The 13,102-nt window shown below is 36.8% G+C and overlaps 1 protein-coding gene across 1 annotated transcript in view; it reads left to right on the forward strand.

Moving 5' to 3' along the window:
• LOC108709012 (short transient receptor potential channel 4) overlaps nucleotides 1-13,102 on the forward strand; it is a 111,287-nt gene that overhangs the window by 74,010 nt on the left and 24,175 nt on the right. The window contains exons 4-6 of the mRNA XM_041584490.1: nucleotides 4,424-4,754; nucleotides 9,946-10,085; nucleotides 11,539-11,855. Of these exons, the coding sequence (XP_041440424.1) occupies nucleotides 4,424-4,754; nucleotides 9,946-10,085; nucleotides 11,539-11,855 (788 nt within the window). The remainder of the gene's footprint in view (nucleotides 1-4,423; nucleotides 4,755-9,945; nucleotides 10,086-11,538; nucleotides 11,856-13,102) is intronic.

Raw genomic sequence — 13,102 nt, forward strand, 5'->3', positions numbered from 1 at the left:
TTGCGAAACGGGCAGAAATGTTTCAAAATGTTGATTTTGATGCTTGGCCCTAACCTGCAACACCTTAATCCACACCTGACCCTAATTCACAAAATGTTGCCACGCACAACTCTTACCCTAGTCTGTATGCTACTTCACTACACACCTTTATTTCCAAGACAGGGAATCTTTGGGAGCAGTGGAGGAATGTACTTCCGTCATTCTGACCTGCACCCAACCATAAACCGCAATGGTGGACCAAATTTAAACCTGAACCCACCCAAACAGTGGTAAATTTGCAGGGCTATTGTGGGTTTCGGGTCAACCTGCACATCACTAGCACCTAGCTCTTTATGGGCAACTAGGGAAGTCTGCACTATAATATAAATCAAACACAATGTGTAGAGTGTAGTGTGTCCATTGTCATGCACAAAAGAGCCTTGTACTAAATGATCAGTAAGTACAGTGCTTTCCAGTGCCTTGTTTCCCCTGTATTCAACAGTCAAATGTGTGTTCTGAATAACATACAAACTGAATAACATACAAACATACACCCCTCCTGTATTCAACACTGCTGCACTCTTGCACCCCTTCATAAAGAATGGGGTTTCTTTTTGCTTCGTTCTAGGACTTTGCACCTTTTCGTAAATCAAGCCTTTGTTTTATAAATTAACCATGGTTTGTGTGGCCATCAAAATTTGTCTAGGGCTGGGCCACACAGGCAACTAAGTTTTCACAGGTGATGTATGGAAATGTGCTGTTTGTTAGATGAATATTGCAAATAATCCTCTTTGAGAAATTCTTCAAGGAGGTATTTTGAGAATTAGGGCAAATAAATTGGTGTATGCTTCCTTTCCTTAAGCAATATATTAAAGGAGAACTAAACCCCCTTGCTAATAAAAACCCCTACCTCTACCTTCCATAGTCCCCCCTCCCTGCTCCCCACTGCACGGGTTTTAACAGCAGTAAATGCCCCTAAGCTTGTAATTACCCCTTGTTGCAGAGTCAATGCAGCAGAGCTCACCGGGGCCATCTTCAGCGCTTTGGTAATCTTCGGTAACTAAACTCTGTATCCGCGCATGCGCAGTTGGAGCAATCTTGCGCTTCGTGATAACTGCGCATGTGCTGAAAGTGGTGAAAATTTCCGAAGCGCCGGTAGAAGACACGAAGATTACAAAAGCCCTGGAAGATTGCACATGTGAGCTCTGCTGCACTTACTCTGCAACAAGGGGTAATTACAGGCTATGGGGCATTTACCGCTGTTTGCACCTGTGGAGAGGTGACTATGGAGGGTAGGGGGTTTAGTTCTCCTTTAAAACTAGCTGTCTTTCATAATAACCGACTCTGACTATTTTTACTTGTTTATATGCATTCATGGATTTATTTCCATGGGATTAAGTTTACATTAAACTGTAACCTCCACACTAGCCCCCATGTGCTTTATATTCATGGCACATAGACATAGGGTATGATTTCTGTTGTAATTGGCAGAATTTGAACTGGCAGAACAGTAGCAACCCCAAACACAGTGTGCCAGAAGCCTAGTGGGTATCAATGAGAGCTTTTTCAACAACTAAAACAATTGAGCTAAGTACTGAAATAATGGGTATTAAAAACAAACCCTTTCTACTGCTGCGTTACGTACACTTTAGTGCAAACAAGTTATGTTTAGAATTCTTTATATGTATATTGTAAGCTACCCATAAACTCTGTCATCTGCACATTTTAGCAAGGTCTTTGCCAATACCTCCTTATCTTAACTAGAATTACACAACTAAGCTGGAGGCTGCTGCAGCTTTTCTTCTTACTGTTTATTTAAGATCTTTATCTGTGTAAGTTTATTGAAAACAAATTCTTCAAATTCATATCTTTACAATGAACGCAATGTACAAATATGGTCATGTAAAATAAAGGCAAACTGAAATAGCTAAGTAACAATCTAAAAAAAGAAGAAAGCATGCTTATCTCAATACCACATATCTTACTATGGCTGTGATCATTTATTCTTTTTCATTCCTTCTGATAATTGTTTTCCACCTGAGCATGGCTGTAATAGGCCTAAAGTATAATAGAGATTGACTTCAAGAAATAAGTCCTTAGAAATCAACTATTTATTAGGTTTTGACACTTCAATGTATGAACTGCAATCAAATAATATATTTTATTAGCATAAGGTAAATGGCACATGACGCATCCGTGAGTATTTTTTCTAAAAACAAAAATGTCCCCCTCCCCATTCACATGGAAATGCAAGAACAGGTAACGTATATACTCGAGTATAAGCCGTGTTTTTCAGCATCCAAAATGTGCTGAAAAAGTCTACCTCTGCTTATACTCGAGTCAGTGGGCAGTAGCTGAGCTGAGTTGCAGTCACTTTTAATCATTCCTATACCAACAGTTCGCTTGGGGAGAGAGTGCAATATCACACAGCGCCCTCTGTTGGTTATATGACGAATAACAGTGACTGTAATATCACACAGCGCCATCTGTTGGTTATATGAAAGAATAACAGTGACTGCAATATCACACAGCGCCCTCTGTTGGTTATATGAAAGAATAACAGTGACTGCAATATCACACAGTACCATCTGTTGGTTATATGAAAGAATAACAGTGACTGCAATATCACACAGCGCCCTCTGTTGATTATATGAAGGATTAACAGTGATGGCAAAATCACACAGCACCCTCTGTTGATTATACGAAAGATTAACAGTGATGGCAATATCACACAGCACCCTCTGCACATGGTAGTGGGACAGTGGGACAATGCACACAGTAAATGCAATTCTCTGTCACCATCAACTTTGCAAAGAAGTCCGGTTGATTGCTGGGGGGGTCGCTTTGGCAGAATGTGCGCTGCTGAGAGACAGGGCTGTATTTGTGTCTAGGCTTATACTCAAGTCAATAAGTTTTCCCAGTTTTTGTAGGTAAAATTAGGTACCTCGGCTTATACTCGGGTCGGCTTATACTCGAGTATATATGGTATGGGACCTGTTATCCAGAATGCTCAGCACCTGGGATTTTCCGAATAAGGCATATTTCCATCATTTGGATGTCTATACATTAATTCTATTAACAAAAATCACTTAAATGTGAAATAAACCCAAAAGGATTGGTCTGCATCAATTAAGGATTTATTATACATCTTAGATCAAGTACAAAGCCCTGTTTTATTGCTACAGAGAAAAAAAAGGACATTTCTTTTAAAATTTAGAATTATTTGATTAAAATGGGGTCCAAGTAACATATCTAGGAGATATTATGCATTTTGTATCAATAAAGCTTATTGAGGAAGAATCATGTACTCATTGACATTTATCATTAGCACAAGAATATATTATTTTAATACCATAAGAAACTAATAAAGATCACACATGGTGTTATTGGTTACTGCAGCAGCTTCTAGATTTTCTATATGTTTACAGAAGGTTTAACTGTAATGTAGGGGTAAGGGACTTGTTATACAGAAAGTACAGGACCTTGGGATCTTTGGATAAGGGATTGTTCTGTAATCTGAATTCCCATACTTTGTCGACTAAAAAAAACGTTTAAATTAAAATGCATACAATAGGATCGTTTTGACACCAATAAGGATTAATTCTATCTTAGTTGAGATCAAGTACAAGGTATTATTATTATTATAGTGAAAAAGGACATCATTTTTACAAATTAGATTTATTTGATTAAAATTTAGTCTTTTCAAAGCCATTCAAAGCTGAAAAAGGAGAACATGCACAGGATACACAGAAGATAGCAAATAAACTATGAATTATACAATGGGATTCTTCAGAACTCTGTTATCTACTTGGTATCCTGTGCTTGAATGGCTGCCCCCATGGTTAAACAGAAGCTTGTTTATATAAACTATAGTAGTGTTTTACAAGTGCAGGGCAACATTACATTATATTTTAATGTTAATTTAATTAACAGTTTATATTTTTGGTGTTACTGTTGCTTTAATATACTGTAACCTCTTTGGGTCAGAAACTTCATGTCAACTGTATTTATTATAGTCTAAATTATTGTAACTGCACCCCTGTTTGTGTTTAAGCCTTGTAAAGCACTATGAATATCTGTGATATTAATATAAATCACCAATTAATATGAATAGTGATGGGCAAATTTATTAGCCATGCACGAAATCCCGCGATTTGCCGCCGGCGAATAAATTTGCAAAACCGCAGCGATGTGTGCCGGCATCCAAAAAATGGATGCCGGTGTCAAAAACGAGATATCGGTTCAAGGGAAATTCACGATTTTTTCAGCGAATCGAAACACCCCAAATTTACCCATCACTAAATATGAATGACATTACTAAGCACTATTAATAAGGATACATTTACAAGGATATATATTACAGTTTATTCATGGTTCTTGTGTAATATAATTATTTTGTTTCAAAATTCAGCAAATTCTTTTTTCTCTATATTTGATTTCACAGTTTGTTGCTCAGCCCAATTGTCAACAGCTGCTTGCCTCTCGATGGTATGATGAGTTTCCAGGATGGAGAAGAAGACACTGGGTAGTGAAGATGGTGACCTGTGTTATAATAGGACTTCTCTTCCCCATTTTCTCTTGTTGCTACTTAATAGCTCCTAAAAGCACCTTCGGACTCTTCATCAGAAAGCCCTTCATCAAGTTCATCTGTCACACTGCCTCATACTTGACTTTTCTGTTCCTTCTACTACTTGCATCGCAAAATATCAACAAGATGGAGCTGCAGGGACCGGCACCAACCATTGTTGAGTGGATGATATTACCGTGGGTTTTGGGTAAATGCATTATTAAAGAAAATACAGAGTAAAATGTATTAACACAATTTCCCTCTAGGTATAACCACTTTCCACCTTTCCACTAGGCAGGAAATGGGCAAGGGCAAGTTAAGAACAGGTCCTCTAATACCTAAAATGCGATTTTACAGTATATATATATGTGTGTGTGTGTCTGTGTAAGAAGCAATGAGTACATAAATTGCTGAAAATCTGCTCTAGAATTTTGTCTTTTGTTTTGTCTGAAAAAAAATAGAAAAACAGCAATTGCATCATAAAAATAAGTATGCCGCTAAAATGGTAACAACCACATCCCTTACTATATTAAAAATAATTCCCAACAAAATTTACACAACTTCAATGCATGATTTCAATTATCTCATAAAAATATTGCACACATATTCACAATCACAGAAAAGAATGTAAAAAAAGCATGTGCAATTTTGGCCAAAATGTCTCTGCATTTGCAGAGAGAGAAACTGTCCCGTTTCTGCAGGAAAAAAATGTTAAACACAGGAAAAAACATATTTATTGGAATCAATGGGCATTTTTTCAACAAATTTTTTAATGTGTCGAAAGCATTGGAGTCAGTGGACAGCTTTTCTCCACATTTTTTCTTGTGATAAATGCATTGGAGTCAATAGACAATTTTTCCCGGGAACAAAAAAAAATGCATACATACAAATCGAAATAATGCTTTTGTAATTTTTTCTGTTGTGTATTTGTTTACTGGCACAAAACCTGCAATTTCTTCTGGTGAAACTAAATGTATGGAAAAATTCTAAAACTGACATCAGTTTTTTTTTCCTTGTGTTTATTCATGAAAAAAATCAATTTTTTTCCCTAGCAAAGCAAAATTCATGGTGAAAATCTAGCAAGGATATGCAAATGTTCGACAGTCACGAAAACAAGAGTTTTTCAGCTGAATGCATGCTTACAAAATGTGCATTCAGTCATGTGGCTAGTGCAGGCCTGTCAGGCTAAGCCACCATTTTGCTGATTATCCAAACTCTTGCATATTTGTAAAAACTGTGACCTGCAATCCTAAAGTTCTTGATTTAAGCCTATTTTATCATGCTTCTCAATAGTAATTGCCCCTTTCCATTTAATATAATCTACTTTATTTCTAGTTTATTTGCTAGTTTTAATAGAAATATTCAAAATGCCAGTTGATTCTTCTCTACAAGAGATCAGCATGATAAGCCTTTTTGATGTTACCTGCTGTGTTTTTGTTTTGCTAAGCGTGGCGGCCTTGGTTTAAAGCTGATAGTTTAAAGATTAAGCTTAAAGGAACAGTTCAGTGTAAAAATAAAAACGACGTAAATAGATAGGCTGTGCAAAATAAAAAATGTTTCTAATATAGTTAGTTAGCCAAAAATGTAATGTATAAAGGCTGGAGTAACTGGATGTCTAACATAATAGCCAGAACACTACTTTTTGCTTTGCAGCTCTCTTGGTTTCCACTGATGGGTTACCATGCAGTAACCAGTGACTTGGGGGGGGGGGGGTATGGGTTATAACTGTTGCTTTTTAATCTGAGCTGAATGCTGAGGATCAATTGTAAACTTACTGAACAGTTATGTCCCATGTGGCCCCCCTTCAAGTCAATGACTAACTCAGAGTTAGAGAGCTGAAAAGCAGGAAGTAGTGTTCTGGCTATTATGTTACACATCCAGTCACTCCAGCCTTTATACATTACGGGGCCGATTCACCAAGGGTCGAATATTGAGGGTTAATTAAACCTCAATATTCGACTGGGAATTAAAATCCTTCGAAAAATCCTTCGACTGGGAATTAAAATCCTTCGAAAAATCCTTCGGCTTCGAATCAAAGGATTGTAGCGCAAATAGTTTGATCATTCGATTCGAAGGATTTAAATCCAACGATCGAAGGAATATCCTTTGATCAAAAAAACTTAGGAAAGCCTTTGGGGACCTTCCCCATAGGCTAACATTGAGTTCGGTAGCTTTTAGATGGCGAAATAGGGAGTCAAAGTTTTTTCTTAAAGAAACAGTACTTCGACTATCGAATGGTCGAATAGTCGAACGATTTTTAGTTCAAATCCTTCGATTCGAAGTCGTAGTCGAAGGTAGAAGTAGCCCATTCGATGGTCGAAGTAGCCCAAAAAACACTTCGAAATTCGAAGTTTTTTTACTTCGAATCCTTCACTCGAAGTTAGTGAATCAGCCCCTACATGTTTTCCTAACTAATTGTATTAGATTGTTGACTTCTGCAATGTCAATTTTAACCTTCACAATTTTTTTTCTATAAAGTGCTCCTGTGTACTGAAAGTTTCTAAGGCTGTTTTTATAACACTGAGGTGAAATAAGCCATTATCTTTGAGTGGCAGAATTACCTAAGATGCAGACGTATGCATCCCCAATGCTTTAAATAATATTGTGTCTTTGTGTTCTGAACTTATATTTGTTTACTGCACCTTTCCATTTGTCATAGAAAGTCAGGTTCAAGCTACAGTATGCAATGCAATGTCAACTATAAGGAACAAAAATACTACAATGTAAATACACAGCATTACAATTGTGCCTGAACACTATTGTGTATCTTTTGCCTAAAAATATGTTTTGGCCTCTTTTCACCCTATTAAAATCAATTAAAAATAGCAGCAAGCAGTGCACTTTAGGAGGATGCCTTTAAGAGTGGCTTGGATGAATTCTTGGACAGACATAATATCAAAGGCTATTGTGATACTTAACTCTATAGTTAGTATAGATATTTGTATATATAATTTATATGAAACTATGGAGGGATGTGTGTAGTGATGGGCGAATTTATTCGCCAGGCGCGAATTTGCAGCGAATTAGCGCGATTCGCCGCCAGCGAATAAATTCGCGAAACGCCCGCGAAAATTCACGTCAAAAACGGGCGCCGGCGCCAAAAACGGGCGCCAGCATCGAAAAAACGGGCGCCGGCGTCAAAAACGGGCGCCGGCGTCAAAAACGAGACGTCGGCGCGAAATTTGCTAACCACACGAGGCGATGCGCTTTTCAACAGTCGCCTGAAAATGCCTCGCCAGGCTTTTTCAGGCGACTGTTGAAAAGCGCATCGCCTCGTGTGGTTAGCACAGGCGTTTTTACATAGGCGCACATACAAAACTGTCGCCTGCGCCGGTCGCGGCGCAGGGCTATCTCCCCGTGTGGACTAGCCCAAAGGACTTAGTCCAATAATTAAAATGTTAAAACATATGTAAAATTCATTAAAATCAACAAATTTAATTGTAATACAGGAGGGATGTGTTTTTAGGCTACAGAAATGGTTTTCTGTGCCTGCCTTACATTCTGGTAAAAAACACTCAGAAAAGGTTTATTTAGTCAACATTTCAGTCACTCTGGATAACTTTCCTTCTAGTTTTTGTTGAGGAAGCTCCCCCGAGGAACGTAAGAGTAAACTAAAAAAAATTGTGTTTTTTATATTCATTTATAATGTTGACTGAGTGCTCCATTTAATAATAATTAAAATAATTAAAATAATTTAATGAGATAAATAGATAAAGACAGAGAAACAGAACGATAAAGTATAGTAAAATGCATGTTTTCATCAGTGGCAAATATTTTTCAAATCTGCAGTAGAATTTCACCCTGTGTTTTGATTCGCCAGAGGAAAAAAGAGGGGGTTTTACCAAAAAAAAAATACCACAGGAAAATCCCAATGGAATTAGTATTTCTCCATGTATTTAATTTTGCTTAAAAATTGTTTATTTGTGCTGGGAAAAAATGCATAAAAATACCATCAATGCTGTTTCAAAAATGTCACAATTTTCCATATTCTTTCCACTGATTAGCAAAATCTTTTTGGTGAAGCAAAATGGGTCAGTTTTGCTCATCAATACTCAATATTTTTAATTGTGGAAAATAATTGCAAAAGAAAGTCTCATTATTCTATTTATTCTCAGTGAGTCAGATATGATACCCATGTTCTGGTGATACCAGGAAATACATTTTTAATTAAAAATAAAGTTGAAAATAATTATTTTAATAACAGCCCTTTGAATGCTGTAATAGCACAACGGGTTTTATTTGCCAATTATTTAGAAAATAAATGTGTTTACATTTTTCATTCTTCATGGAAAATTATCTCAGATTTCAATATATTTTCATCATAAAATCCAATTAAGAAAATCTGACTATGCAATAGAAATAATTGCCACAGTATCTGAATATTTACTTATAGCTCTATTGAGATAAAAGGCAATAGTTAATAAATTTCCCCAACAGCTGTAGTGAAATGCATTAGATTGCTAAATGAAAGTTGAACCTGGATCTTTTCCAGCTTTGCTAGAATCATATTCCTTTAAGAACATCAGAGTTATCACATCAGAACTCAGAATTTGTTTACTTTTCTTGACTTTTCATGATTTTTGTGCAAATAAATATTTGATACAAAACTATGAAAGTCAAAATGAATTTGTTCAGATCTTTAAGATTAGATAAACTCACGGAAACACCAGACAAAAAAGACCACCCCCATGACATGAAATTATAGTTTAAAAAGATTAAACATCAGTGTTTCACTGTTTTTTCCACTGCTGCTGTATAACATGAAAATGAAAAATCTTTTTGTAGGGGTACATTTTAAACCCTAAAAGAAATACATAAATATCTGAAGATACAAGAGAAAGCAAAAACGACCCTGGAACCTGCTATGTCTATAGTCACTATATGGGATGAGCATATTTTTTTTGCTGATAGATTTGAGTGCAAAATTTGTGTTTACACAAATGGAGAAGTTTGCTTTTATAGTGGTGGATACTTTTTACAAATGTGTGCTAGAATTTCACCATGCATTAAAAGTTTCAATAATCACATGGAAAAATGTGAAAAATGACAATTTGCCGAGAGAGAAAAACATCCATTTATTTTAGTATATTTTGACAAAAACAAAAATGGGTCTGACCCTGTACCTGTCGTATGCAAAAGTGGGAAGCTCCCAATATTTATTCAAAGTATAATAACATTCACATGTGGGTCAAACTTTTCAGTACCTGTTCTGCCCTTCTTCAAGTGAACAATGCTTTGGAGTCAATGGTTGTTTTTCAAAAAATTAATAAAGACAAACCAATGAATACATACAGTACTTTGTGGCAAAACTAGCGTGAAGATGGTAGTGGGTGTTCGTTCTAAATCAGTTGAAAATTCCAACGAGTTACTAAACTAAGATGTCTTTTAATCATAAACAGGCTTCATATGGGGAGAAATTAAACAGATGTGGGATGGTGGATTCCAGGATTATATCCATGACTGGTGGAACTTGATGGATTTTGTAATGAATTCCTTGTATTTGGCAACAATTTCATTGAAAATTGTTGCATACGTCAAGGTAGAGTAATGTTTTAAAATTTCAAGATTGAATTGTTGACTACATTTCTTAGGATATTATCAGTTTTTAAAATTTAACTTCACACCCCTTCGGTTCTTAGTGAATCTTACATATTGCGTGAGAGTATGTGAAATTCGGGAAATTTTGCAAACTCGGGGCAAATATTTTACAGCATTTTTTGATCTCCTGCTTGGCTTAGGCTTTACAAACAGATACAACAGTGATCCTAATTGCATCTACAGCTTGCACTCCCTGTGCATATATTCTAAACTTTTTCTACAGTATTCTGTTTGTGTTTCTTTGGGTTTCTCAAGTAGCCAGAAGTTTCCTTTTAAGGAAACTTTGGGCTACTACCGAAACTAAAGAGACTGAAGTTTGCCAACTGGTGATTTACATTATTGCTGGTGGAAAGGAAACTGGAGACATTTTGTTGTCCATAGCAGTGCCGATTTATTTCAGGCAACAAGATGTTATGTTTTTCCCCAAACTTAACAAGATACATGTTGACAAGCATGACCAAGTATGAAGTCATTATGTTTTTATATACAGGTATGGGATCCTTTATCCATAAACCCGTTATCCAGAAAGTTCCAAATTATGGAAAGGCTGTCTGCCATAGACTCAATTATAATTAAATAATCCAATTTTTAAAAATGATTTCCTTTTTCTCTGTAATAATAAAACAGTAGCTTGTACTTGATCCCAACTAAGATATAATTAATCCTTATTGGAAGCAAAATCAGCCTATTGGGTTTATTTAATGTTTACATGATTTTCTAGTAGACTTAGGGTCAGGCCACACGAGCACGAGCCTCATGAGGAAACTTCGGGACGACTTTGGTAAACGAAGCGCCGTGTGTGCATTCCCCCAGGCGATTTTCATTTTAGCCGGCGGAGGGCAGGGGAAAGGCAATTCAGGGAGATTGTTGCCCTGAAGAAGAGATTTGTTGCAGGGGCGACTAATCTCCCTGAATCTGCTCGTGTGGCTAGACCCTTAAGGTGTGAAGATCCAAATTACGGAAAGATCCATTATCCAGAAAATCCCAGGTCCCGCGCATTCTGGATAATAGGTCCCATACCTGTATAAGCAGCTTTACAACAAGGTGCCCATTTATGACGTTCTTTCATATTTTGCTGTAGAGTGACCTTTTACGACAACAATTTATGCTCTGGGATACTTCATTAAATTGACTGCATTGAGCAAAATGTCAATCAAATTAATTAAACAGTATAAAAATAGGATTTCATTTCTCTAATTTCCATTTCAACATTGGCAGCTATTGCATTTTTCATAAATTGTGTCTGAAAAAAGGGCAAAAAAAATTTTAATTCAAAATTAATTTAGTTTTACTTACAGTTTATTTGGGTGTTCTCGTTATTTCTATTCCTTAAAGAACAAGAACACAATGTATGCACTCAGACTCAAAACATACAAATGTTTTCTTTTCTGCAGTTTCAAGGACAGCGCAATCGAAAAGAATGGGAACAGTGGCACCCAACACTGGTGGCAGAAGCCTTCTTTGCTATTGCCAACATCTTTAGCTCCTTGCGACTGATCTCACTGTTTACAGCAAATTCTCACCTGGGCCCTCTACAAATCTCTTTAGGGAGAATGCTCCTGGATATTTTAAAGTTTCTCTTTATATATTGCCTTGTATTGCTGGCATTTGCAAATGGATTGAACCAATTATATTTCTACTATGAAGCAGATGGTAAAAGCCAAGACTGCAAAGGAATCAGATGTAAAGATCAGAATAATGCCTTCTCAACGTAAGTTTTTAATTATTTCTAAAAAACGTTTCATTCCTGGGGTATATGTAGCAATGGTGATGGGCAACCAGGGACTTTGTTTGTATAATGTATAATGGAAAGTTGCTTAAAATTATGCAAAAACACTATTCAGGGAGATGACCCTTTTACAGAGAGGCCCTCTAAGTAATTCGCTAGCCGTGGATAGCCTTCCTTTCATCGAACATGTTGCAAGGAAATGTAGTTACATAGTACATAGTTACATAGTTAAATTGGGTTGAAAAAAGACAAAGTCCATCAAGTTCAACCCATCCAAATAAAAACCCAGCATCCACACACACACCCCTCCCTACTTTTAATTAAATTCTATATACCCATACCTATACTAACTATAGAGCTTAGTATCACAATAGCCTTTGATATTATGTCTGTCCAAGAAATCATCCAAGCCATTCTTATAGTCATTAACTGAATCAGCATCACAACATCACCCGGCAGTGCATTCCACAACCTCACTGTCCTGACTGTGAAGAACCCCCTACGTTGCTTCAAATGAAAGTAAAATGTAGTTTAACTATTGACAAATGTCATGTAGCCATGAGGCCAGTTTACAAAAGGGCAAAGGTAAGGGATGGTTGACAGTTATAGGGGCACAGTTGAACAGGTAGGTTCATGCAGTTGGCAGGCCACAGACATGTCTACAAGGGCCAAACAAAGCCCCAACCGCCCAAGCTAGCAGGCCAACTTAAGCCACTTTTCCACCCTGATACAGAATCTGGGAGAGCGACTCAGAGGGAGCCTGGGTGCCCTAAAAATTGTGTCTCTTTCAATCCATGTTCGTAGATTTAAAAAATGTATATGCACAAAATGAAGAGTACATACCATTGTAATGCAGTATACACACACGCATATATAAGGATATTGTTATATTAGATTACATACAGAGAAAGACTTGGGGAACACTTTCACAAATGTTTTAAATTGTTCTTGTATTGCAGTGGATTTACAGGTATATGGATTCAACTGACACTGACAACAACACGTGTTATTTAATTTCAATCTGCCCTTTGGCTTGGCACCCATGGGAGCAACTTTAATACTTAGTGGGAAAAAACTGAATAAAGCACTTTATGCCATTGTTTTCTAGAAATAAGGCAAAGTGGACCAGTGTTGTTAGTGGAGCACCGCAGGGCTCTGTACTTGGTTCTCTGCTTTTCAGATTGTTTATTAATGACCTGGAGGTGGACATTGAAAGTACTGTTTCTATT

The sequence above is a fragment of the Xenopus laevis genome, chromosome 2S (assembly GCF_017654675.1).
Source record: "Xenopus laevis strain J_2021 chromosome 2S, Xenopus_laevis_v10.1, whole genome shotgun sequence".
In the NCBI taxonomy this organism is placed as follows: Eukaryota; Metazoa; Chordata; class Amphibia; order Anura; family Pipidae; genus Xenopus; species Xenopus laevis.